The sequence below is a fragment of the Cyprinodon tularosa genome, unplaced genomic scaffold, assembly GCF_016077235.1.
Source record: "Cyprinodon tularosa strain WSP-4 unplaced genomic scaffold, ASM1607723v1 ctg637, whole genome shotgun sequence".
Classification (NCBI taxonomy): domain Eukaryota; kingdom Metazoa; phylum Chordata; class Actinopteri; order Cyprinodontiformes; family Cyprinodontidae; genus Cyprinodon; species Cyprinodon tularosa.
This window is the reverse complement of record NW_024039382.1, coordinates 842,764-870,742: the sequence shown is the minus strand read 5'-3', so window position 1 is coordinate 870,742 and position 27,979 is coordinate 842,764. Positions and strand designations below refer to the sequence as shown.

The window sequence follows — 27,979 nt, the reverse complement described above, 5'->3', positions numbered from 1 at the left end:
ATAGATGCATTATGATATGATGTATATAATATAAATGTCAAAATAAATGTCAACAAATCCACAGCTGTCTGGTTATAATGATTTTATTAAGGCTTAATGAATACATAGCTTCATGAATAAACAGCATATAACCATAAGAAATCCCTCTGGATACATTTCAAACCCACCGCAAAGACCAAATCAGAGATAAACCATCAACCCTGGCTGAAATAAATAATCAGCCCTTCCCAAAACTTGCAAGTTGCTGTGATGGCACTTCCAAAAAACATAGATGTAGTGCAAGAAAACTGCATAGGCATAAGAAAATAAATACAGAATGTAGTTTGGAACTTTAAGTACAGAAGAAGCCCTGGTTGGTAAAGTTTTAATCTCAAGAGGAGATTAAGCACAGCATGTAGACCATTAAAGTAATGAGTACAGATTGTGTTTAGGGCAGTAATTTAGGAATGTTTACTGCTGCATTCTTGAAACCATTACACCAAACTCCTGAATGGATATTTCTTTATTTATGTACTGCTGATACTGGCGTTGTGTTATGTGCCCAGAATGCAGTGCGTCATCAATGGAGAACTTCTTTCCTGATTTTCTGTCATGAAGAACACACGATCCGCCACCCGGGCCTTTAACTGTAATCTCTTCCCAATCACACTCTTGACTCTGGAGGTTAACAAACATCTTCCAGTCGATCAACCCTAGACGGTATGCCTCTTCAGGTCGCATCTCTCTTCCTGTATCAGGGTCAATAACAACAATGGATCTCTGGAGGTGACTCTCCCTTTGCTCCCTTTTCATTCTCACTGCTGCTAGGTTCTTCTTCAGTTTTTCAATTTCTTCATCTTTCTGGGTTGTTATGCTTTTTAGATCTGCTAGCTCTCTTTGTAGCGAGTCAAGCCTCAACTCAAAGTTCCTGCCATCCTCTGTTGGTGCAGACTCGGTGATAAGTCGAGTCTCTTTGCAGGTGATATCAATCTCTGACCGAAGTTTACGAATCTCGTTCTGCAGCCTTTGGTTTTCTTGCTGGAGGCGGTGACTTTCATCACGGATGTAGTCCAGCTCTTTAGTAGACTTTGTGTTAGTAAATTCCATATCAGAGAGCTTGGAAGTGAGGATAGACAGCTCCTGGTCAAGATCACGCCTTCTCCTTTTCTCCTCTTCCAAAGTTCTCCTAAGGTTCTCAATCTCCAGCTCAGCTTCGGGGTCTCGCTCCACTTGGACTTTCTCGGTGCGGACAACTTTTTCCTTGACATCCATCTTCTCCAGGGTGAGTTGCTGCTGAATGAGGATATTCAATTCTTTCTCGAGCAGGGTGCGCTTGTGGCGCTCTTCATCAAGCTGCAGTTTAAGAATGGAATGCTCCTTCTCCTGCTGTGGATCCTGCTGCAGTACAACCTTCTGTTTGACTGTCACCTTTTCACGGTTCTCTTTGTCCCGGATCTCCAGCTCATTAAGTCTGACACGAAGTCTTTGGATCTCAAGCTCTGCTTCACGCCTTGCCCTGCGCTCACGCTCCAGTTCCTCCAGTTGCAGGTCCAGGTCAGCAATCTGTCTCTGCAGCTGAAACAGCTCTGATTTAAGGTTTTCCTTTTGCTTTTGCTCGCTGTTAATGCTTTGGAGGAAAGTGTCACATTCTGACTTAAGTACAGGATCTTCTTCCATCTTCACAACTTCTTGATGAACAATCTTCTCTCGTACCTGAGACAGATCAATCTTCTTCAGTCTAATCTTCTCTTCCTGAGCTGATCGTTCTCTCTCAAGATCAAGACGTTTCTTCTGCTCATCAGCCAACTTTCTTTTCAAAGTTTCAATCTCTTCTTTAGTCTTGGGATCTTCTTGATACTGCAACACTTCATTGACCACCTCTTTAGTCTGTATTTGTGGTTTAGTTGCCTTCCACCTTTCAATCTCATCCCGGAGTTGACGGATTTCCATTTCAGATTTCTCTGTCAGGTGAGTTTTATCGACTATTTCATTGCGAAGTCTCTCCAGCTCTCTTTCTGTCTGTGGATCTGTCTTGTATTTGATTACTTCCTTGATGATCTCTTTGACTTCCACTTGAGGCCCTCTGTTCTTTAGCATAGTAAGTTCATCTTGTAGGGATTTCAGTTGGAGCTCAGCATCTCTGTAGCGCCTCTGTTGTTCTACAACTTCAAGACGGAGGTTGGCCACCTCGTTTTCTGCCTTAGGGTCTGGGCGGACAATCTCACGCATCTTTTCCTGGACCACAACCTTAGACTTCTCTTCTTCCAGGCTCTGAATTTTTCTTTGAAGGTCTGTCTTCTCCCGCTGCGATGACCTCCGTTTTGCCTTCTCATCTTCATACTGTCTTCTGAGGTTTTCTACCTCTCTTTCAAAGACAACATCTTTTTCCACTTTTAGCACCTCCTTGATGGAAATCGTCTCCTCAGCAACTGCTTTCTCCTTTTCTAATCTTCTGAGCTTCTCTTGGAGGAACTGTAATTCATCCTCCAGCTGCTTTCTGTTTTCTATTTCTTTCTGTTTTCTGTCACGGAGGAGTCGGTACTCTGACTCAAGTTGGGGGTCATTCTGGACCTTGACTATTTCCTCCTCCGTGATCACTTCCTGTTCCTTGTTTTTCTCCTGTGCAAGTAGGGTAACCTGCTTTTTGATCTGAATCAGCTCATTGTCTTTCAACATCTTTTGCCTTCTTAACTCATCTAGCTCATCACGCAGGTTGCGAACCTCCTCCTCTTGACCGCGGTCTCTTTCAATACGCAACACCTCTTTGACTGTGTACTGCTGTGCTCCTTCTTTGACCTCCGTTTCCAAGCCACGTAGTTTTAGCTGGAGTACCTCTAGGTCATTCTCCAGCACATGGGTGGAACGGCGCTCCTCTGAGAGCTTCTGTTGGACCTTATGTACTTCCTCATCTAATTGGGGGTCTGGGACCTTTTTAATGAGCTCCTTCTTAACTATTGTATCTTGGGGCTTTTGTCCTTCCAGGAGGTAAATATCAGTTTGAATGGTCTCAATTTCTTTTTCTAGCTGTTCTCTCCTGTGGATCTCATCTTCCAGCTGCTTTTTGATACGCCATGGCTCCTCTCCTGGTGCGGCAGCATTTACCGACCGTACACTGGTAGACTGGATGAGAGGAATATCTGGTTGCTGCACAGAGAGATCGATATTCATTATTTCAGTTATTGTTTATTGTTGTTTAAGACGTACCATCAATATTATTGTACAATTGTTTCACCTGGCTCAGAAGGCTTTGTGCAAACTCGAGATTCTGCAGCCTTTGCTTGTTGACAGCATTAACCTCTGTGAACTTTGCTTCAATAGCAGCTTCCTACAAACAGAGACATACAAATTCAAACAAAGTACTCAAAGGATTTAAAGTAATACAAAACGTTTATTTTTTATTTATGACTAACTGTAAAACTGTTGCAACAGTACTGATTCAGTACTATCCCCTTAAGCCCGACCATACCGGCACCAGGCCGCTAGAGGCGGGGCTTCGTCCTTTTTTCAAGGTTATTTTAAAACATTTTCGTCTTTTTTTTCCTTTCTTAATCCTTCTAAATAAATGGGACTTTAACGTTTCTAAAATTTTGTTTTTTGATGGCTTTTTTTTTGTTTTGGTTTTACAGAACTTTTAACAAAGGATATGCCGTTTACCTGTCTATTAGAAATGTACTTTCTTAGAGAAATGTTTCCTCCGCCAAATCTGCTAAGGCTATTTTCACTGGAAACCAGAGACTCTAGCCTTTCCAACAAGTTTTTTTCCAAGGTCTCCAGACGACTACATTTCCACACATATCAGATAATATAAAAGACCCTATCACAACATCTTCACAAAACTGTTGCTTTCATAATATCTCTATGGTTATGCTGCTATAGGCTTAGACTTCTGGAGGACATAGGGACCCCTTTTTCATCATTCTGCTTCATTCTATCTCTATTCTCCCACTCTGCAGAATCTGTTAGTTCAATCTCTAACGTTCTGCTCTCTCTGCTTTTTCTCATAGTAGCTTCATCTGGTCTGTTCCTGTTTGGCTGTGACTCCATCCTGGAGAGAAATATCAGCTGTGCTGCTGCCATCAACACCTTTGTTTATAGATGTTGGAGATCAACCTGTTTGTCAGTGTAGTCCTGTTTCTCTGACTGTGACTAACTTGATGTGCTCTCTTAATCATCTGACATGGGAGCTGTGTGTTTCCTGGAAGGGGCCTTTTACAGTTGCCTTTTGTATCTCTGCTTCTGTCTCCTTGAACCCCCAGTCGGCCTCAGCAGATGGCTGCTCACACTAAGCCTGGTTCTGCTGGAGATTTCTTTCTGTTCAAAGGGAGGTTTTCCTCTCCACTGTCGCTAAAAGCATACTTAGTGTTAGGGATTGCCTTTGAGCCAACTAGTTGATGCAATCAACTGGGTTTTTTCTATATAAAAAACTTTAAATCAATTTGACTGGATGATCTGGTGAGCTGTAAAGTGCCTTGATGTAACATATGTTTTGAATTGGTGCTATTTAAATAAACTGAATTGAATTTCTGAAACATTCATTTGAGATGCTGATGCCTTTTGAGCAGGATGGTTGTTGTGTGAGTTTCTGACTGTCAACACGCCGACCATACAGAGACATCCATAGTGTTCCGTTAGGCTGCTCTGCTACTTTCACTCTGGTTCCTGAACTACTGCGTATGTCAGGTTTATTTGAAACAATATTTAGCTTGTTTTGACACATTCTCTCTATGGAACTGAAGTTCAGTGTTTATCTTAATAGACTTAGTTGCCTGTTGTTCATTGAAACATGTTTTGGATTATACAGACTACCTTTTTAACTCCAGGGCATCTAGTTTTCTGTCTTCCTAATGTTTTTGCGTGTTTTCTGTATAAGTAATATACCTAGTTGGTTTCTTGTGTTAAATTCCTTTATAATGGACATTCTTTGGTGCATTGGTTTAAATATAATTCAGAGAACATCTCATTATATTCCATAGAAGATGGTTTTGATTCCCATTTCAGTCTTAGTGAAATATCTCATTTACAGCTGTAATTCTGTAGGTAGTGTGGGTGTTTTCAACATCACCTCTGCCTTTACTGCCAGAGCAGGTGACTCCAGTCTGCTCCTCTTATAGGACTGAGGTACAAGTCCATCCTCAACATCAAGAATGGATTTAAACTTTTCAGTTTCAGTCTCATAGTCCTGTAGAGAGAAATCAGTTAGCCATAAGTTTAACATTTTCTTTGTCTTTACTGGTATTTATAACTGGTTAGAAATGTGTCACCTTCACGGCCTGCTGGTAGAGCTGGGCATTTTTGGAGACATTGTTCAAGTCCGATTCCTTTCTTGCTATGTCAGACAGAAGGTTCTTTGGAAAAGAAGTGCTGTTTAGTATCAGAATAACGTATTTCATAGAACTATGAAGGGTTGAAATCCGGCTGCAGCTGATCTTACCCTCTGGTTCTTCAGTTTGGCATCCAGTTGTTTCTGGTCATCCGTTTCCCGGGGCTCGTAATTGGGGACACGGGACAGCCAGGTATTCAGGTTGTCATAATCATTGCGGTAATTCTTATAAGCCATCTTGGCTCTCTGCAGGCTTTGAGACCTTTAGCATGTAGGAACATATTTCATTAGTTCAACTCTGCTAGCATAGGGGTGTTGGGTTTTATTGCTTTCAGGAACCTTTGATGCATGAATTGTTAAAAGCGTCCTCCTTACCTGGTGTCAATCTGCCTGCTGAGGTTGTTGTAGCGCTTGTTGATTTTCTGAACCTCAGCCTCTTGTATTTCAATGTCCGGACAATGCTCCTGGAAGTTCTTGGCCATGGTATCACAGCTGCTTTTGGCCAAGCGCAGGTTCTGCTCTGCCTCGGAGATCACTGGTCTCTGAGACTTCAGGTCTGATCCCACATCCTGCAGAATTAAAAAATAAAAGATTTACTAAATATGTAGTAATGTTTTTTTTTTTTTTTGCAGGTGGTGATAAGTGGTGCCGTCATTAGAGTTAATATAGTATAACATGGGAAATGAAAAGCTTCCAAATGCAAACCTTTTTTGAATCTCATTATCATTTTTTATTAATATTATAAACTATTTGCAGCAGGTGGTGTTATTTTGGAGCGTTGGGTAAGTTTTAGAGGGTCTGGGGGAAGTTTGATTTAATTTCATTTTATTTATAAACTGTTTTCACATATAAATCTTAAGGATACAAAGTGCCTGTATGAAAAAAATATTGTAAAAGTCATCTCACAGCAAGTTCTCGCTGCATTTTCTCCACTGAGACAACATCTGCCGGAGCGACCTCCTCTCTTGCCAGCTTGTTCTCATAGGTCGACAGTAAAGTCTTTGCATTCTGAATAGATGTCTCCAGCTGGTTGGAGTTCTTCAGCCTAAGAAATAAACAGCATTTATATTGTGTTCATTTTAATAAAGAGTTGTATTTGAAGACTAGGTGGAGATGAACTCATGAGCTTAGAAATGAAGGGAAAAAAACAGACAGAGGAACTCATCAGGCCACATACTTCTCCTGAGAGCACTGCAGAAGCTGATCTATCTTGGTGTACTTCTTATTGGCCTCATCCACTTTGCTGTTGAGCTGAGGAGCACTGGCACATTTTGGGTTTGAAGTCAAGAAGCTCTTTGCCTCTGCAACCTTTGATGTCTTCTCTGGTTCGATCCGACTGACGGCTGCAGCGATATCCTGTAGAGAAATCACAACAGTGCATTAGCTCTCTTTGGACCCTCTAAGAAACCTGAATCCAAGTGGGACACAAGAAGAAAGAATGGAGCGAAGGGTTATTACCCTCATTTCGTGCAGGCGGTCAGCACTGTCCTGCAGTGGTCTGTTCTGCTCCAGCGGTGGGCGAACTTGAGTATAAATAGCTTTTTCTTGTTTGTCCAGATCGCTGACAATCTTGTCCAGACCGGCCATTTGCTGGCGACACTGCTGTTCCTCCTTGTCTGCAGCCAGACAATCACATCACAAAGCATGACTTTTCTGAGAGCTTATCAGGCAGAAATAAAACCAAAGCATGATCTGTAACTTACACAACCTGGCCTATTATGTTTTCTTTGTTAAAGATGAAAGTTAAAGTTTTATCTCAAATACCGAAAGCCTGCTTTAAAAAAAGCCTAGTTAAAGCACCTGCAAAGTCATCACAGCCAAACAACGTCATTTAAGCCTCTGCGCAATCCATAATATCCACTGCGATCACTCGGGGAGATTGGTATCTACCTGGATAGTTTTGTGTAAAAAAAAGGATCTTACGATTTAGCCCCAAAAAACGACTAAATCAGCTGATCTTCACAGCATCACTCTTAGTTGATGAGGAGAGGCTTTAACAATGTTGGGGAAAGTTATTTCTACTTCTACATGTTGTGAGGTGTAAAGCCTGCGTGCTATCCTGTACACACCCACCTAGCTTTGGCCAGAGTATTATGTACATATTAGGTATTTTTGTTTCCTAAACTAGCTTCAATATATCAGTTTCATCTAACATAGGAGAAAAGCATAGTGTAAAGGTCTACTGATTAGATTCTAGTTTCCATTGCAATTGAATTGGTGCATAACCTATCTTGCATCCATAGAGAGGGCGATTGTGGGATTATTCAAAATGTTTCATAACCTTTTCCCATGTAACCATGCCAGTCATGTTTGGTATCACCTCTTAGGAAATCCAGAGATTCCACAGCTGAAGAGGTGCCTTGAAAGGTCAGAGGACATTTTCACTGCCAATGAGATCCTGAAAGAAGTGCCAGCTATGTACTACTGCACTACGCAGAGACCTTAACAAGATTGGCCACTTCTACTTTTTATATCATTATGATGCTTCCTTGGGGGGCTATTATTTTCCCTACGATACTCGAAAAGGTGCTAATGGGCGAGCTAAATAATGCTGCTATCGAGAGGGATACAATGCTAGCCATCCTTTATGTTAGCAGCAACAATCTTTGCTGTGCATAATTTTACTGTTCTTATAATTTAAATATGCAGTCACAAATAAAATTCTAGCTGTACATCAATAGTGAACCCTTTAAAAAGGAGATGTTCAAAATATTGCAGTTATATTTGCTAATTAAAGATGTTTTCCTTACTCTCCTGTACCGTTTTAAGACAGATATCTGCTTTTAGACATACAGGCTTGGAGCAAGGAGGCCATGTGATCAATACACCACTTGTACTGAGTAAAGAAGTGCTTCTTTCTGTATCTCTGCTTCTGTCTCTTTGAACCCCAGTCGGCCTCAGCAGATGGCCGCTCACACTGAGCCTGGTTCTTCTGGAGGTTTCTTCCTATTAAAAAGGGATTTTTTCCTCTCCACTGTCGCTACAAGCTTGCTTAGTGTGAGGGATTGCCTTCGAGTCAATGAGTCGATGCAATTAACTGGTTGTCCCTGATAGAAAACTTTGAATCAATCTGACTGGATGATCTGGTTGAACTGTAAAGTGCCTTGAGATGACATGTGTTGTGAATTGGCGCTATAGAAATAAACTGAATTGAATTGAATTAAAGAAAAGAAAATACTTAATTCCGAAGGCTAAAAGAAAAAAATTTATAGCTTCCAGAGGACTGGTGGGATTAAATGGGTTCCCTTCAGATTACCCCTTCGTGTTTCTTTCTTTACTTAAACAATCACAGAGATAAATTAGCGTACCTATTAAAAAGATAATTGTTTATTATTTAGTGGGTGGATCCATTAGTTATTGCATATCAATTTGAGGTTGAATTGTTTGCTTCTAAAAGTGAATTTATGAACTTGACATCCCTATATTGGTTACCAAACCAATATAGCTAAATAACTTATAACGTGCTACAGTTCACTGAGAAACTGATTTAGGTATTGACTCTGAACAGGAACATAAAGTTAGGATGACCGTACCTGTAGGTGCTCCTGCTCCACTCTCCGTCTTCAGCACATCATGACGTTTCTGTAAAGTCGCTTTGCTGGACGCCAACTTCTGCTTGAGAGCCTTTTGCTGACTAGCCAGGCTGCAGGTATAAAATAGCAAATGCAGTTAAAGCTACAGTGGAATAAAACAAGCCGTGTTGTCCGACGGCTGAGCATAAAAGTCAGATGAACACTTACTTGTCGGAAATGGCCACAGCCTCTGGGTCAGTGGGAGGGATCATGAAGCAAACCCCTGGGGCAGTGATTTTACGTCCAGCTGCATCCTTAACATCCCATCTAGCTCCGTTGTTCCGCAGCAGGGTGTACCTTTCACCTCGCAAGATTTGCCCCTGGAATATGGAAAGAGGTTAACTTTTCTGGACTACATCCGCCATGTTCAGAGCTGGCCTCAGCAGGAGTTCTGGTTAAATCCGTAACTAGATGACAGCTTTAAGGTGGGTTTTTAGAACCCACCGATCATGGGGAGAATTCATCAACCCTAAGACTGGAAGTGAAGTTAAAAAGGAATTTTTAATATACATACATCTTCGGAGTCAAACTCGCATAGAGCTTCGACGGGCAGCAACTTCTGGGGAGTTTCTCTCCTGTACTTCAGAGGCAAAACCTGCAGGCTCCGCTTCTGCAAAGCCTTGACCCGTTCATCAAAGTGATCCACAGCCTTAGATTGGTCCTGCTCAATAACAGGCAGATGAAAAATAACCATCTTATTATAGCAGAAATATTTGGTAATACAGGTTCTTTTGCAGTGATGCTCACATCAAGATCTGAGATCAGACTCTCCATCTGATAAACGTCTTTGAACTCCGGGTTGTACTTCTGGTTGACTTCTGTATCCAGCCGCTTCAGCAGATCTTGAGTGTCACGGGCATCCTTGTGGAACTGTACATGAACAAACGTCAACTCAGACATGATGATGTTTAATTTCATTGTGTTCTTTTCCTTTGGGAATCTTTAGAGTGTCAGTTCTGTTCTTCTCTCTGACCTTGTGATATTCAGCCATTTGCTTGAGATGGTTTTCCTCACATATGAGCAGGTTCAGGTACTCTTTCCAGTCGGCATGTACGGCGTCCATATGAGCCTGACAACATCAAATCAAGCAATTTAAGAAACCAAGCTTTCTGACGAAAGGGGTAAAAAAGATCAAATACAGCCTTTCCTTTTTTTCTTCAGTAGTTCTGGTTTATGATGGGGTTATAAAATAAGACTATACTAGTAAAATCTAAGTATATCCTAACAAGGTGTCATATCAACCTTTCCCCTAATATGCACAGGCACCAGATGTTGTTGCAGGATCAAACCACAATCAGATGGGCCTGCCACCTAACCGTGCTGGAAGGGTTTGAGTGTTCCAATGATCCTAGGATCTATGCTGTCCGGGGATTTCATGCCAATAAAATGGTCACCCAAAGTAGACCGGTCCTAAGTGAGGGGCCAGAGAAAGTGCAGCCTAAAGACCCCATCTGATGAAAAACATTCATAGAAACAGTGTTCCCTCGCCTGGACGTGGGTCACTGGGGCCTTGCTCTGGAGCAACGCCCCTGGAGATGGGAGAGGCTGGTGAGTGCCTGGTGGACGGGCTTATACACATGAGCCTGGCCAGGCACGGCCCGAAGAGGAAACATGAGTCTTGGGACTGGGTGTTGGGCTTCTAGATTGGCAGACCGGATGGTTGTCCCCCTATTCAAAAAGGGGGAAGAGGTGGTGTGCTCCAACGACACAGGAATCAAACTCCTAAGCTTATCCGATAAGATCTATTCAAGTGGATAGGAGGGATTCAGGTAGAGTATGATTTTTGTCCTGCACTGGACAAGCTCTACACCCTCAGCAAGATGCTAGAGTGTTCATGGGAGTGCATTTTGGACTTGGAGAAGTCATTCAAGGGTATCTCTCAGGGGGTCCTGTTGGGATTACTTAGAAAGCATGGGGTATCGGTCTGTTGGATTCCCATATGATCAGTGTCAGAGCTTGGTTCACAGTAAGTAAGTCAAAGTCATTTCGAATTTGAGTCGGACTCTGACAAGGTTGTCCTTTGGCGCAGATTCTGTTCATCACATTATGGACGGAATTTCTGGATCAATGCCTCTAAATCAATGGCCATCGTTTTGAGCCAGAAAAGGATAGAGCGTGTTCTCTAGGTTGGGGAAGATGTCCTGCCCCAGGTGAAGGAGTCCAAGTATCTTGGGGTCTTATTCAAAAATGGGGGAAGAATAGAGCAGGAAATTGATAGACAGATTGTCTTATTTCATTGTAGACATTAATATCAGATCAGTGCATAACTGTTTTTATTATCTACCTCGATAACATTCTTCCCGGGGTGTTGTGCATCAATCAGACTCTGTCCGTCATCATTCACTTTGGTGATGGTGGCCTCCTTGCTCTCCAGACATTTACTGATGAAGTTCTGTTGGGGGAGACAAACCGGATTCATGTACAGCTCTAATGGTTATAAATAGGGTGTGGCTCCATCCCCCCCCCAGGTACCTCATACTGCCTCTGTCGAGCTGGGTAATCCAGGTTGGTGTCACTCCAGTCGTAGTTGAACCGCTCCTCTGCTTGCTGGTCCATCCAGAAAAGTTCATTTGTGCACCGCTGCATGTAGTCCCGAAGGGTCAGAAGGTGGCGCTGACGAGCACTAGAGCTGGCCTTGTATAAAAAAGGGAAAATGCCTAAGTTGCTGAAAAACATGTCATTTTCTGTATAATTAAGGAATATTTTGAGTGGATTTATTACCAGCAGTTTGTTGTATTTCGTCTGGAGGTCACTGAGGTATTCCTGCATCAATAAGACAAGAATATTAGAATAAAAAGGTAAAAAAGGTACAACTTTACTGACCACACAATATATGATCAAAGATTTGTCACATTTGTTAATAAAAAGAACATTTATTTTCACTTAAATTAATGTTGGATGCTTTCTAAAAATCTATTCAACTTTATTCCTACAGTAGAGCTACTGAAGGCTCAATGTTGCTGTGATTTGCTCATCATGTGGAGAAATAAAAATAGTATAAATGTTAGTTAGAAGCTGTAATTTAAAGAACCTCTGAACATCATCTTAACACCAACAGACAACTGCTGCTTTTGATCAACACATTCTTTACTTTCTCATTGCTATAATGATTTTCCTTGTGTGGTTTAATTTTACGTACTGGTACAGTCCTGGTTGGGGTTTTCTTCTGGAAAGTTTAAACCCTGTTTGATTCTTTAGCAAAGTATATTTCATTTTTATTTAATTGCTTGAAAAGCATTATTTTTCTGCTTCATGCCTATTTTGTAGTGAATTTAAGGCTATAAATAGGCTATAACTTTTGGCTTACATCTACAGTAACTGATTTGCTAACTCAGATACTGCTCAGTGAAAGTAACTATAACTAGTTATTTATTAAAGTAACATACTCAACACTTTACAGCCCTCCCACCCCCCCCCAAAAAAAATAACTAATAACTAAATAAAAAAATAAAGAACATTAATTAATATAAGTGAAGCTTTTCTGTCGTGTGTGTGTTAGTGGTCCTATTTTATTTATTTTTTCCTTCTTGCTTTGATTCTGTTTTATTTTCCTATATTTTAATCATGTAAAGCACTTTGCATTGTCTTTGTACTTTTGTCATTACAAATAAATTTGCCTTGCCCCTGCCTTACCTTGTCTCCACCAGTAGAGATGTGAGGAGCCAGAGCTTCTACCTCACTGTGGAAGATGTTGTGTTCCTCCACCTCATTCTCCACAGTATTCAGGTCATTGCCATAGCCCTTGTTGTTCAGGTTGTCCTAGATAGAGAGACAGAAAGAAGACTCAGTAGGCTTAATATCCACCGGTCAGGTGGGAAGGTTGTTGGTTTAACTACAACTGAAATGCAGGTCCTCCATACCTTCCAGGAATAACCAATGCTTGTATAGTCGGTAACGCTTTTCTTTATAATACTTCAATAACCATGTAATAATATGGTAATAGATTAGCAAGTTACACTAAATTACTAGGTAACAACAATAACTTTTCTTGGTTATTACCCCAAAATTAAGGCATATAATTTCAAAGTAATTACAAGAGAGCAAATATTGTTATTGCATATTACTACGTAACAATGGAGAATTTTTTGTGGGTAATTAGCATCAGGTTAACGCACCACAGTTTTTAATATTGCCCACTACCTACCAGCGGATTACAAAGTGAATTGTAACTTATGATCAGGTAAGTACTGTGGTTCAAAATTCAGATAGACAAGGTAAAGTCCGACTTCTTAAACTGATATTACCAAGTAATTCATTTTCAGTTCACCTACAGCAATAAATGAATGTGTTAATTATCCAGTAAAATGCAGTTAATTACTTGGCATATAACAGAAAACCAAACCTAGAAGGCAGCAAGCCAATCCTCTTAAGTAAACTCTTATTTATATGTAACTTGAGATGAAATTTAGTAAAGTGCTGGTTAAATTTGATGAAATGTACTCATACGGCGGCAGGGAGAGAGGGATGGATGGAGGGATTAAACTGGCCAAAGTTATATTAAACCAAAACTCCAAAACCTAATGCTGCGTTAACACTGGACGCAGCAGGCGCGGCAGAAGCAGCGAGTTTACATGCAAAGTCAATGGTTGACGCGCGTCAAGGTGCAGCAAAAGGTCCCGCGGTGCGTTTTGAGCAGCAGGCGCAGCGCGTCTGAGCAGCTGAAGCAGCGCGTCGGGCGCGTTTAAGCATCTGACGTGCGTGGCGCGCCGCAAACGCGCTGCTGCTCGAGATGGAAAAATTTTACTTTTGCTGCTCGACGCGCCGCGTCAACCAATCAGAGGAGCTGATCTGGGAGCTGGCTGGGAGAGAGACACAGCGCTGATGATACAGAGCGCTGTGATCACTCCTCTGAAACAGTTTATTGACGCATAAATTAACTTAAAATGCAGAAATCTGCCGGCAGAATATGTTTGCTTTTATTATCCTGGTGCCTGCAGATCGGATTATTTAGATGAAAAACACCTACCAGCTACCACGGTGAACCGCAAGGAGGCGACCCGGCCAGAGGCTGCTGTGGAATGGGATCCTACTGTCGGCGCACCGCTGGTATGTGGGGGTCTGAGTGGCTCCGACAGAAATAACATTGAGGGGCAGGATTGTAATCTGGATGAACTAACTGCACTGATGAAGTTTTCAGGTGTATTTTCCCACTTAAAAACATATTAAAACTACTTTATTCCCACTGATAACAGCAAATATAGCTGCAAGGCAAATAAAGGATATTGTAGCTCTGCACAACGCGCGTCAGAGCCAGAGCAGCAAAGCTGCTTCAGCCGCGCGTCAGAACTAAACTGGTACAAGCAGCAAAAATGAAGCAGCAGATGCGATTTTGCTGCTCTTGCTGCATCCGGTGTGAACGTAGCATAAGAAATGTTAAGGGAACTAACACTAGTAGTGAGGATAAACCTTTTGCTGCATCTTTTCTGCGCCACTGTGTTTGTATCTGTTTGCTGCTTTATACTGAGAGTGAATCCTAAAGGTGTGAACAATTTATTCTCCCTTATCAATGTCTTACCATTTTCTCTTCCATGATGTTGCCCCAGTTAACGCTGGGCATCCCTTCCGTGCGGCTCAGGTGGTAGATTCGGTCGTGGTCCTCTTTCAGCTTATTCACTCTCTCTCGCAGCTGAATCATACTGAACACACAATAAACAGGTAACATAGGAAAATGAAAAGTCTGGCACAGAAAAGGCCGTAATGCCCTGCAACACTAGGAGGAGTGTTTTGCTTCAGGAGGATGGTCAATTTTAGTAAGAAGGACTCACTCTTGCTCTATCATCTCAGCCTGAGGATGCTGGAGGCGCTTGGCGTTGCGGGCATATCCATCCAGGTCATCAAGCAGCTTCAGAGAATCGAGGATTCTCCCGTTGGTGTCACCCTGGTACAGCGTCTGCTTCCCTTCATTGATCTTACTCACATCCTGTGAAAAAAGTGTTTAATATGGCTATGAGCTTCTACTCACCCTGTGTGGGTGTTCTTGTACCTCTCTTCTTGCATACAAGAATTTCCTGAGTGCATTGTTACAAAGAGTGTACAAAGAGTTGCTCAGGGGACCACAGGGCTTTCATAGAGATGTTACACCTCCATAAAATGCTAGTCATGCTGAATAGTTCTGGGCCTTTAGTGCCCACTCTGATTGTATGTCTGATTGTCTGGAAATATGAATTCACTATGGCTGCTAACTTTCTGCACAATCCTACTCCTTCCAACATCTACTGCCTCTGAGCTTAAACTGTGTTTTCACATCCCTCTATTTTCTGCTGTAATATCTGTCCACATTGTCTAGAGGTAGGCATAAATGCTTGCTAATTCTAGCAAGAACTCTTTATTATCTAGAGAGACATATCAGACCTAATCATACCTGTCTTTCAGATCAGAACGATTGTGTAAGGCCACTACGATCTCTGTGTAAGGATGGGACTTCCCATGCTAATGGCTTGGATTGGTTAGCAAACATTGCCCCCCTGGGGTACTTGTATGTTACTATCACAAGCTGTTGAGGACTGCTCAGGAACATCGTTGGTTCTAATTATAGTCCCGGCCTGTATAAAAGTCCGGCCAGTATTTACCTCCGCCGACAGCAAGACCGGCCATTGTTAGAGTCCCAATGGAATACAGGCCAATATTAGAGGATTTACGGTACTTCAGTTACGTTTCTTTTTCAGTTTTTACACTCAGCTTAGGAATTCAATCATAATAATAACAACCCCTAGAACTTTGGCTCCTGTCATGCGAATGCATGAAATACATGGATGATTTAAACAAATAAATAAAGTGAGCAATGTATTTACCTTAAATTTAGATATAAATTCATAAAACTTTACCTTGTTGAGATTCTGCTCAATATCATAGATGTTTTTCTCCACTTTATCAGCATCTTTCTGTAGCCTGTCAATGATTCCAGCCAGTTCTGTAGAGGTACTGGTGGGAAAACAGAGAAATAAATTCAGCACAAGTTAGTTAATGATAGTAAACATTTGGATGCCTTGGTACAATTTTTAGACAAAAATTTGGCCTTATTCTTTTTCTGAGAATAAGAATGAATAGGAATAGGAATGAAATAGTTTCTTTCAGACACAGGTTTCTCTGGTAACGATACACCAAGATGATCAAGCCAACTGAACCAGAAATAAGCTACGCTGCTTGATAGGTCCTCATGGTGAGTAAATGGCTCTAATTCCCCACCCGTTTCACTACTGGCCAATGTTTTGTTATTTTTAAACATATTGGCATCGATCCAAAGGGAAAATTGGGCTATTATTATTATGTATGGATGGATGGATGGATGGATGGATGGATGGATGGATGGATGGATGGATGGATGGATGGATGGATGGATGGATGGATGGATGGATGGATGGATGGATGGATGGATGGATGGATGGATGGATGGATGGATGGAAGGATGGATGATGGATGGGTGGATGGGTGGATGGATGGATGGATGGATGGATAGATGGATGGGTTTGATTGATGGATGATGGATGGATGGATGGATTGATGGATGATGGATGGATGGATGGATGGATAGATGGATGGGTTTGATTGATGGATGATGGATGGATGGATGGATTGATGGATGATGGATGGATGGATGATGGATGGATTGATGGATGGATGGATGATGGATGGAAGGATGGATGGATGGATGCATGGATGGATGGAAGGATGGATGGATGATGGATGGATGGGTTTGATTGATGGATGATGGATGATGGATTGATGGATGGATGGATGGATGGATGGATGGATGGATGGATGGATGGATAGATGGATGGGTTTGATTGATGGATGATGGATGGATGGATGATGGATGGATGGATTGATGGATGATGGATGGATGGATGGGTTTGATTGATGGATGATGGATGGATGGATTGATGGGTGATGGATGGATGGATGGATGGATGGATGATGGATGGATGGATGGATGGATGCATGGATGGATGGATGGATGGATGCATGGATGGATGGATGGAAGGATGGATGGATGGATGGAAGGATGGATGGATGGGTTTGATTGATGGATGGATGGATTAATGGATGATGATGGATGGATGGATGATGGATGGATAGATTGATGGATGATGGATGGATGGATGGATGGATGGATGGATGGATGGATGGATGGATGGAAGGATGGATGGATGGATGGATGGATGGATGGATGGATGATGGATGCATGGATGGATGGAAGGATGGATGGATGAATGGATGGATGATGGATGGATGGATAGAGGATGGATGGATGGATGGATGGATGGATGGATGGATGGATGGATGGATGGATGGATGATGGATGGATGGATGGATGATGGATGGATGGATGGATGGATGATGGATGGATGGATGGATGGATGGAAGGATGGATGGATGAATGGATGGATGATGGATGGATGGATAGAGGATGGATGGATGGATGGATGGATGGATGGATGGATGATGGATGGATGGATGGATGATGGATGGATGGATGGATGGATGGAAGGATGGATGGATGAATGGATGGATGATGGATGGATGGATAGAGGATGGATGGATGGATGGATGGATGGATGGATGGATGATGGATGGATGGATGGATGATGGATGGATGGATGGATGGATGATGGATGGATGGATGGATGGATGGATGGATGGATGGATGGATGGATGATGGATGGATGGATGGGTTTGATTGATGGATGGATTCAGGCAGTTACACTGTTTGTCCACCAGGGCGCTGTCTCACATTTATTTTGACTGCTCTGGTCTTCTGTTTTCATCCAGTGTTTGATTTAGACAATAATTGTTGCTTGTTGTCCTTTTGAAACAGCAGTAAAGAACCTCCTCACACAGTCTGGCACTCAGTGAACACTGACAATGTTAGTTTGTTCTAAACGTTATTTGATTAGTGTTATAATATCTGCTGACCGCAGTATGTACAGAAGTAATCTCCTTTAATAACCGCAGAGCGAGACACAGATGCAGGTCCTGTGGGGTTTGTGACACTCAGCCCAGTTTAAATACAGCAGATATGCTAAGGCAGGTTTGCTGTCATTTCTGCCTGTGCTGCTGATGCTCTCTCCTCAGGGGGAGCTTTAGTGCAAGCAGTGCTCAACATGTCTAATCTGTAAATTCTGCAGACTAGATTTATATAAATATCTTCTTCTTTCTGGGATAAGCTCGGAACAGCTTTGGCTCCATTTTGAATTTTCCTTTTAATTCAGCTTCTACTTTCTTTATGTAGCATTTGCATCATATCATTGTATTGAGATGGAGCAAATGAAATATCTAACTGATTAAACAAACATGCAACAACAGGTTTGGGCTGTGAGATGAACCTGAAAGTGCCTGTGATAGTTTCAGAGAGAGCCCACCAGCTCCTCATTCACCAACATCTAATGAATCTTTTGCAAACAGGTTACATAACACCTGCAGGATCAACAGTGCACAGCGGGGCTTCACAGTTGGTGGCTGAAACTATAAGAGCAAGTTTGAACTGGCGTCCAATGCAGTTCAGCAGAAGCACTTGGCAGAGCTCATGTTCAGACCAGTCAGAATTAAAATCCCCAAGGGGGGAATTAAAGACTCATTAAAACACGGCTACATAACAAGTGTTTTCTGATCTACAGACACCATCAAACAGCACAACACTTTCAAAGACCCCATAAATCCTTACTGATCGGATCCTTATCCATAACTCTGTGTTTAAATGAGCTAAAGAAAGTCATTCAACTGTAAAATGCACACACAGCAGCTGCCATTGCTTTGTTCTGGCATGATATGAATATTTCTACAGAACTGCTGTTGGAGAAGCAGATCTTAATAGCAGAGATTATTTGTTTGGAACATGTGGTAATGAGCCCACCCTGGTCAGAAACAGGCCACACCTGCTCTAACTAAAACTCTTCTCTGTCTCTCTCACTATTTAACTTCAAGCAGGATTTATTCACAGCTTGGTCACCTATGGCGTGCTTTAAATCGACTCCACCATCTATGCAGGTTTTCTGGCTATGATGTGCTGCTCTTACCGCCACATCGCCAGCATTAGACAGGAAAAGACCAGTTATGAGTGTAAACAGCAGAAAGTTTCAGATTAGAACCAGAACACTCCAGGATTGAGTCATAGAGGGTGTGCCGCACTGATGCTGTCACTTAGCATCCCAGGCCAGCAGGAAGAATGCTGCGCCTCAGAGGCCAGCTCTGAAACTGACAAGTTTAGAGACTAAAACTGAAGAAGCTGAATAGGGAATTTAATTCTTTGCATTGCTTTTTGTTTCTTTTAATTTTTTTTTACTTGGTAACTTTTCTGAATCGCTTGCAGATTGTTTTGCTGTTGCACCATCATCTTACATTAAGTAGTTTTCCAAACTGCATAATCATAAAAAAAATTTATTTTACTGGTAATGAACATGAACAAGTGAGAAAAAAAACAACTAGGGTGGAGCTGCATTATAATCATTCCTTCACTGACTGCGGGGGGGTTCTCATTTGGCTGCCACAGTAGAAACAATGGTGGCCAACCAAAAGCAAGATAAAAATCCTTAATTTCTGGAGAGGTTCAAAGAAATCAGAAATCTCATCTGAGCATGCCATGGGGGCCAGCAAGAAACTCCAGAACTTACTGACAGCTTATTACACGTACACTTCAAAAATATATTTTTGATTTTGTGTTCTTTTTTTTATCTACCAGACACACTTTAATAAATGTTTCTTTAAATATTTCAGCTTCCTGTTTTAGGTTTGTATTGACCAAATCAGTGACTTCTCTGCACAATTTAATCGTCAAATTCAGAAAATAATGTGAAGTGACTGCCCTCAGTATCGCAAGAATAAATCTCTCCTGGTTCAACAGTTGCAATCCATGCCCACAATGCAATAAATCAAGTTTAGTAAACTTTAAAGTCTAAGAAGCCATAGAAGCAGGTGTGGTTTGAAAATGACCTCCAGATGATTCCTCTGCTCTGGGCTCCTCTCAAACTAAAGCTCTGCGTAATGTTTAAGTTTCACTGAGATATCAAGCAGCAGAGGAGATGGGCTCTGGGCTACAGGTTTAACTGAGTTATGGGAGGGGCAGCAAGAATTTCTTATCCGACAATCTTTCTAGGCAGGACAGCTGAATACTGATCAAACCTGTTGGTACAACTTTATGACCCAGCTTATCAGCCACACCCGCGCTGGAGTTACAGGGCAAAATGGGGGTTAAATGTCTCCAAGTTCTTTGTAAACACAAAATAATTGCGACCAGATGTGGTTTAAAAACACCTCACCTGCTCAGCTGCACAGGTGAGCAGATCTATAGATCTACTGGACCAGCCTGACAGCAGTCAGTGCCTGAGCGGGTGCGCCTGGTTCAGGAAACCCAGCCCAACCAGTCGATACCACTGAATAACTGCGTCATTCTTTCAGTTTTACTCCGCTTCTATGTTATCATTCTAGTGAGAGCTTACCCGAGTAAAATGAAGAACACAACACTTAGAAAAGGCGACGAGTTAAAGGATCAGACGCTCAGACCAAGGTCAACCCATTTTCCACTATCAGGTTTTCCTGTAAAACACCCGGCTGCTGCTGAAACACACAGGAAACATTTCCCTGCTCCAAATTCAAGCTTTTACCTGGACTTTGGCTGCACCGTGGGCGCGGGGGTTATAGAAGCGGTCTTCTTGCTCTTCTTAAACATGATGACAGGTCACCTGTCCGCGCGTTCCTCTGAGAAGTAGGACAGGTAGAGCTCAGCTGGCTGTGAGTCCGCTGCTGCTTTATCTGTAGGAGAGAAAAATGTCCTCAGAGTGTAAGGCTGGCCCCTCCCGCTGTCAATGCGCACACAGTTAATGAACTCATCACCTTTAGCAGTCAGTTTTACTCCACCTGCCTGCCACCAAGGGAGGCTCCGCCCCCTTTTTCCGTCAGCCTCCAATGCTGCACCAACAAATAGAGGAATGCAGTGGTGGAGCTAGACTTTTACTGGTTGGAGGACGGAGGGGTGGGGGGCGAGGGGAGAGGGGGGTGTGAACTTAAAAAAAAAAAAAAGAAATATATATATATATATATATATATATATATATATATATATGAAAACCTAATTTTTTTTTACATTGGGCCCTTGATTTTACGTTATTCCATGATGTTCTACTCACCCATATGAGTTTTGTGTCATTTGGAGCCGTTCTGAAGATATTCCGTTAGGTTATATCCCAGTAACGTCTTCCTGTGGGCAACGACTTGAAGGCACAAACTAAATTGTTCATAATTTATTCTTTATGGTACGCCAGCATTCATAACACGTAGGCAAATCACTGTCCCCTAGACATCCGCGGTTATATTTTTCATATTTTTATCTTTTTAAAACGAAGCGGCGCATGTATGACATCATCCGCGAGCGCTGGCTACCATTCATTCATCCTGTCCGCTGAACTGCTGCTAGTTTTCCTCACATGCCTGGAAGATGTCTAGTGCTGCTACCACAGATGATCTCGCTCTCCAAATGGAATTGAATGATTCAGATTAGCTAGAATGAACAGAAGGAGTAGAGCGTAGCCGCCTGTGGCCCAGGCTGCCTGTCACAACTCCAGTCCGGCGCTGGGGGACAGTGATTGGCCTACATGTTCTGAATGCTGGCGTACCATAAAGAACAAATTATGAACAGTTTAGTTTGTGTCTTCAAGTCGTTGCCCATAGTAAGACATTACTTGGATATAACCTAACTGAATATCTTCAGTACAGCTCCAAATGACACAAAACTCATATGGGTGGGTAGAACATGATGTAATAACGTAAAATCAAGGGTCCAATGTAAAAAAAAAACGGCATTCCCCTTTAATTTACTGGAACTAATAAATGCTGAAGAGTTGGAGAATATATATAGTATGACGGATAATAATGGAAACTCGTCTCTATGTTCTCCAGCAGACTAAGCCTATAGCAGCTTAAATGTAGAGGATGTACTGCTGTCATCAGCCAGTATCTCATATGCTCAGCATATAGGTGTACCAAACAACATGAAAAAATGATGGCATCTCATTTTATTGCTTTCCTAAAGACCCAGAAAGGCAGGAGGAATGGGAGGCTGCTGGAAGGAGACAGAGCTGGCAACCAGGAGAATGTGTGGCGAACACTTCTTATAATGGTTAGATGTTATGCTTAAATTATTGCAGTAGAGATTTTATTCCTTTAGACCGGAGATCTTCAACAGCGGGTCCGTGACCTCCAGGGGGTCCACGAAGGTACTGCATGGGGGTCAGAAATGTTTTCATTGATTAGTCTTTTTTTTATATTTTCCCCTCCATTTTTTCCCCACTAATTGAAATGTCTTTAAATCCACATTAACATGAATTCAACACACTTTAGTAAACAGATAAATGGAGGAAGAAGATGTCTTTCAGTCATCGACTCACACATTCAGAAACACACAGGAGCTCTTTCAAGCTGGGCACCGTTTCATTCACAACACCTGTCCCATCAACCAGGAATCAAAATCAGAAATACTTTAATAATCCCAGGGCGAAATTACTTTTATTACATTACTTCATATGTAATAGATTGACTATAGGACCAGTTTGATAGAACACAATTTCATACAATATATATAATTAAGGGATCACCGCTCCATCTCCCCATCAGTTTGGGGGTCCTTGGCCTGGAAAACTTTGAAGATCCCTGCTTTAGACAAATGTGGAAATTGCCTCAAAATTTCATCTTTTAACAGGAATGCAGGGTTTCCTCCAATGTGTTTTAAGCCTTTGGGTAGCCAGCTTTACTCGCCACCCAACCAGGATAGACAACATCTTGTATTTTAAATGCGGCAGTATTTAAGAACTACATAAATCGGAGAGTAGTTTCCACCTCCGGAAGAAAACCTCCAAGTCTGAGAAGCTAACACAGAAGCTGTTATTAAAACCCTTACACATAGTTATGTCCACCAAACTGCCCTCCTTCCAGCAGCATGACACAGCGCATAGAGACAGTTGACCTATAGTGACCACACCAGGGTAAATTCTCAGCCTGCATTAACAGTTATGCATAACTGTATGTTGATCTACCTCATACAGTCCCAGTCAATTAGAACCAGTTCAAGCGGTGTAATGACTCTCTTTTATTGAACACTCTGATAAAACCTGCCTTCTAATAGTGAGAGTTTCACCATATGCACCCACACTTATCCACATTAGTGCATTGGTGGAACTGATGGGTACCAGCAGAAATCATGATGATATTTCTTGTGACATAAACACATGAAGAGCAGCGGGTTGGAACTATGTGTTGCTGTGTGTTTGTCAGCAGCAGGTAAGTGCTGTTGCTGGGGGTGTGCCAACCAAGACTGCACAGGCTCAACCAGTATGACTTGAAACAGGGTGTATTTACATTTTACTGAAAGATGTCACTGAAAGACGTGTACATATCACAGTGATACAACTGTGGTACAACTGGGTGGTACAATTCTAGATACAGGTGAAAATATTTTAGAAATATGGAAGAAATTGTGAGTCTTTTGGATTTTGTATGCAACTTTCACAATTGTCATGATTGGCTGGCCTAATTGCTCATTTCATTCACCTGTCTAGCACATAACTGCTCATTTGATCCACCTGCTCCTGCTTCCATTTAAACTTCTTGGTCCCAGCCATCTGTGCCAGATTACTTTTGATCCTTTGCAGTTTTAGAGCGTTACTTAAGTGTTCTGTTTGCCTAATCCTGAACTGTTTCTGTATTCTGACTTTTGACCTACCTGCCCCTGTCTGCTCTGAATGCTGACCTGTCTTCGGACTCCTGTTGGATTATTCTGTGAAATGAACTGACTACTGTCAGTTCTGTAGCCTTCTAGGCTTCTGCGTCTCGAACTCTATGTCAGCGTCCTATGCGTCTTGTCATCCTACCCACTGGAACCACTCTCGTTGTCTGGGCACAGACTGAAATGTCTAACTCAAGCGTTCATAATCATCCTCCGTCAGATTATCGTGGTCACTAACCTGTGTTTCTCTCCAGCAGAGATTCCTGCCTTAGACAACCTAGCCGCTGCTACTGCAGAACTACAGATCTGTGTTTTAAATAAAAGTTTTTGAGTAATCCCACTGTCTATCTTGCCTTGAATACTGGGTCGTGTGTTCTGAGTCATAATATAAATAATTTTTCCATTTGAATATTCTCGTCATTTTTAAGAGTTTAAAAGTTTAAGAGTGTTTATCTTTTTGAGGGAACCTTGAGCTGAAACTGAATTCCTTCTCCGTGCTAATGGTCTCCACACTGATTAACTGTGTCTTCAACAATAACTTTTGGATTCTATCTTCATGACAAACATAAGGCTCCCCAAATTTCATCTCATTCCATGTTACCTGCCCCGCCCACTTGTACTTATGGTTCAAGAAGAGTAATATAGACATAACCGCAGGACTCAAATAATTCCAGCTGGCGTTTGTACTATCAACTACAAGTAACATCTCTCCTTCATATGTCAAGACTGGAGGAGGGAGAAGCCGTTCTAAGCAAAACAATACAAATCAGATCAAATCTATCTAGATAGCACTTTTAAGAACAGCTGCAAGTTGGACAAAGTGCTGCAATTACACACAAAAAATATTACTCCATGGTTTTAGAGCTCCAATTCCATTCCCAAATATTTGTTATATGCATTGTGAAGATGACTTTTTAATCCTCACAGAGATGGGAAATGTGGAGTCAACAAGTCATCTCCATGTCATGTGTTTAATCTACCCAGCCAATTAACCAGGTCAGTCCAATCTGCACAGGTTAATTCACGGTGAATATTGGACTCACCTGCTTCAGTGGCTGGGTAGAGCAAATACGTGACATGAAGATGACTTGTTGACTCCACATTTCCCATGTCTGCGTTCTCAACTAGAAAAACTACTTGGGAAAACGTTAATTCTGACACACAACAGGCAGATATAGCTTATAATATTATGGTTATTCACACATCATCAATATGAATAATTCTAACAAACAAAATACAAACAAATGTTTTAAGAAGAGTTGTGTTTATTTATTTGAGGGAATGTGTACCTCGAATGATCCTCCTACTTCACACCCACCCATACGAGGTAAACCAATATTTAGGTAAAACCAATGTCTTCATTTGTAAACAATTAATTAGTAAACTGTCTAGAATATGGATCAAAAAGGATTTATTAGAATTTCTACCCATCGAGAAAAAAATTATTAAAAAGACAATGAAAAGATATGATTTACATCAAAACAACATCTACATTTGGTTAAAAACTAAAAGGTGAATAGCTGTAACTTTCAGCTTGTCGATTAAAAGATGTTACAGGCTGATTTCAAGTGGGACAAAGTCAAATCGAGCAAACAGCCCAATTTTCAACAACTATTTCTTGTAAATCCAGACTATGGCGGACCGACCAGATTTAGCCTAAAAACCACTTCTAAATGAAGTCTGGTGTTTGGGGGGGGGGGGGGGGGGGGGGGGGGGGGGGGTAAGCCTATGCTAAAAAAGCAGATGGATGGGATTTTGTCATGATAGACCCCAGAAGGAGAGACAAACATGTCCATAAAATCAATCAGTTTTAAGCAGTTGGGATCAAATTGGATTCTAAAAAAATTCCTTGGTACTGCGATTCAGTTCCTGTCATAAGAAGACATGCTGGAACATGCCGGATTGTCATTCTGCCAATGACACAAACCATTGCATAGCCGGCTTCCTCTGCACAATAGAAATCACTTACATATCCTCACTAATCTATAAAGAGACTTTGCCTCCCAGTTTGCCTTCTTAATTCTTATGTCAACCTTAACAACTGACCTGGGCGTTTCCTTTTCAAACATACTGTTTTAGTAAATTAATTCATTCTTTTATGTTTAAATATTTTCATTGCAACAGCTCATGTATTTTTGCAGTAAAACATGGCATGTCTGATCATCACACAACAACAGTACCAGTATTTTTCTTTTTAAATTGAAATAACAAAATAGCTCTGGCTCTTGTCATGTTTACTTCTTTCCTGGTTCAGAATCATTGGAAAGTTCCCACAGAGAAGGCCGTATTTATTCAGCAGTTAATGTTTCCACCCCACAGCAGAGATCCTGCAGTGCCTTTCAGCTGCTGGCTCCTCAATGAGGGAAATAAAGGCAGGTATCAGCTGGAAGTAGTCTGTCATTGAGGATTCCAGGAACATTCCAAGAGCATTGAAAACACCTTTTTTTCTTCTTATACCCATGAACCTCATAGTTTGGGAATTTTAGGAGAAAAAATCAAGCCTCTAAGTTTACTGAAGATTAGTCAACTGTAAAGAAGATCAAATTATTCATGGCTTTAAATGTTTTAACCCTTTTAAAGGTTTTCTTTAAAGGCTGTCCTGTGTTTAGCTCCATGCATCTTTCTATTCACTCTGTCCAGATTTTCTGTCTTTGCTGGAGAAAAAGAATTCCATCGACATTTAGAGTGGTTTGTATAATTTCTAAAAGTAGAATGGGAGTCAGATCTTTTAGTTATCAGGCTCCTCTCCTGTGGAACCAAATACCAGTTTTAGTCCGTGAGGCAGACACCCTGTCTACTTTTAAGGCTAGGCTTAAAACTTTCCTTTTCGATAACGCTTCTAGTTAGAGTGGCTCAGGTTATCCTGAGCTATCTCTATAGTTATGCTGCTATAGGCTTAGACTGCTGGAGGACATAGGGACTCCCATTTCATCATTCTGCTTCATTCTATCTCTATTCTCCCATTGTGCAGTATTTGTTAATTCAGTCTCTAACGTTATGCTCTCTATGCTTTCTGTCATCATAATAACTTCAACTGCATCTTCTCAACAATAACATATGTACTGTCCTCACACACACATCCATGGATCCAACACCACTTACACATACTTCTCATCCACAGCTGTATATGATCTGTAAATTTTTTTATCTGCTATTATCTGTCATTAATTATCCTGTACTATAACCAACTAATATGTATATACTCCATATCCTAACTTTCCTTTATAATCTGTAAATAACTTCCATGTTTATTAATCTAAAAGCCTCATACAATTACCCTCTTTTTTATATACCATTTATAGTCCATGCATACATAGTCTCTGTGCACATGTAAATAAATATTTATATCCTATATAGCACTTCTGGATAGATGCAAACTACATTTTGTTGCTTTGTTCTTGTGACAATGTGTTTAAGTTGAATACTATTCTATTCTATCTGGCCTGTTCCTGTTTGGCTGTGACTCCATCCTGGAGAGAAATATCAGCTGTGCTGCTGCCATCAACACCTTTGTTTATAGATGTTAGAGCTTGGCCTGTTTTTCAGTGTAGTCCTGTTTCTCTGACTGTGACTAACTGTATATGCCATCTTTGATCCTCTGGCATGGGAGCTGCTTGGCGACCGTCTGCCTGGCTCTCTGTTTCCCGGATGGGGCTGCCTGTGGAGTTGATTGACAGCTATCTTTTGTATCTTTTTCTTTATGTCTGTTTCCCTCTCCTTGAACCGCAGTCGGCCTCAGCAGATGGCCGCTCACACTGAGCCTGGATGTGCTGGAGGTTTCTTCCTGTTAAAATGGAGTTTTCCTCCCTACTGTCGCTATAAGCATGCTTGGTGTAAGGGATTGCTTTCGAGTCAATGAGACAATGCAATCAGCTGGTTTCCCTTAAATAGTAAACAGTGTTGTTTTTGTTAACGATGATGATGACAAAGTCATTTCGTTGATGCTCCTTTTTTGTCATGATGATAACGAAAACTGACAAGCTAAACACGGACCTTTGATCATAGAAACATGGCAACTCATGGGTGTGAGATTTCATTGATAAGACGGGACAAAGTTAACAATTTAGCGGGTGGTCTGTCAGACGTTGAAAATGCATAATTAATAATTGAGAATAATTGAACTTTTGTTTAATTTTGACTTTTTTATAAATTAGGGCATCAATCAATTCATAAAAGATTTTATTTGAATTCTATAAATCAAAGTTTTTTGCCCAACAGCAATGATGAACTGCACGGCAGCATTCTATACCCAGCTATTGTAGTATCTAGATAAGAGCTGTCAGTCTGGTAAAGAGTCTGGTTGTTTTGTGAAATTGTAAGGGTTAGCTGCTTTTTGAAGTGCAACATAAAACTATTACATATCGTAATGACTAAAATGTGGCTAAAACTAATTATAGT

The 27,979-nt window shown here is 41.4% G+C and overlaps 1 protein-coding gene across 1 annotated transcript; it reads right to left on the bottom strand.

The window, feature by feature from the left end:
- Nucleotides 1–67: 67 nt before the first annotated feature.
- On the bottom strand, nt 68–20,692 carry ppl (periplakin). Its single transcript, XM_038308446.1, has 22 exons — nt 20,469–20,692; nt 15,696–15,792; nt 14,637–14,791; nt 14,387–14,507; nt 12,505–12,630; nt 11,593–11,634; nt 11,344–11,505; nt 11,156–11,263; nt 9,845–9,940; nt 9,619–9,741; nt 9,386–9,532; nt 9,040–9,191; nt 8,833–8,942; nt 6,758–6,915; nt 6,477–6,655; nt 6,206–6,344; nt 5,675–5,868; nt 5,411–5,561; nt 5,241–5,324; nt 5,042–5,158; nt 3,212–3,304; nt 68–3,123 (listed from the first exon to the last, which is right to left on the bottom strand). Exons 1-22 carry the CDS (start codon nt 20,531–20,533, stop codon nt 451–453), a joined length of 5,292 nt encoding a protein of 1,763 aa, XP_038164374.1. The 5' UTR covers nt 20,534–20,692; the 3' UTR covers nt 68–450.
- Between the last annotated feature and the right edge of the window lie 7,287 nt (nt 20,693–27,979).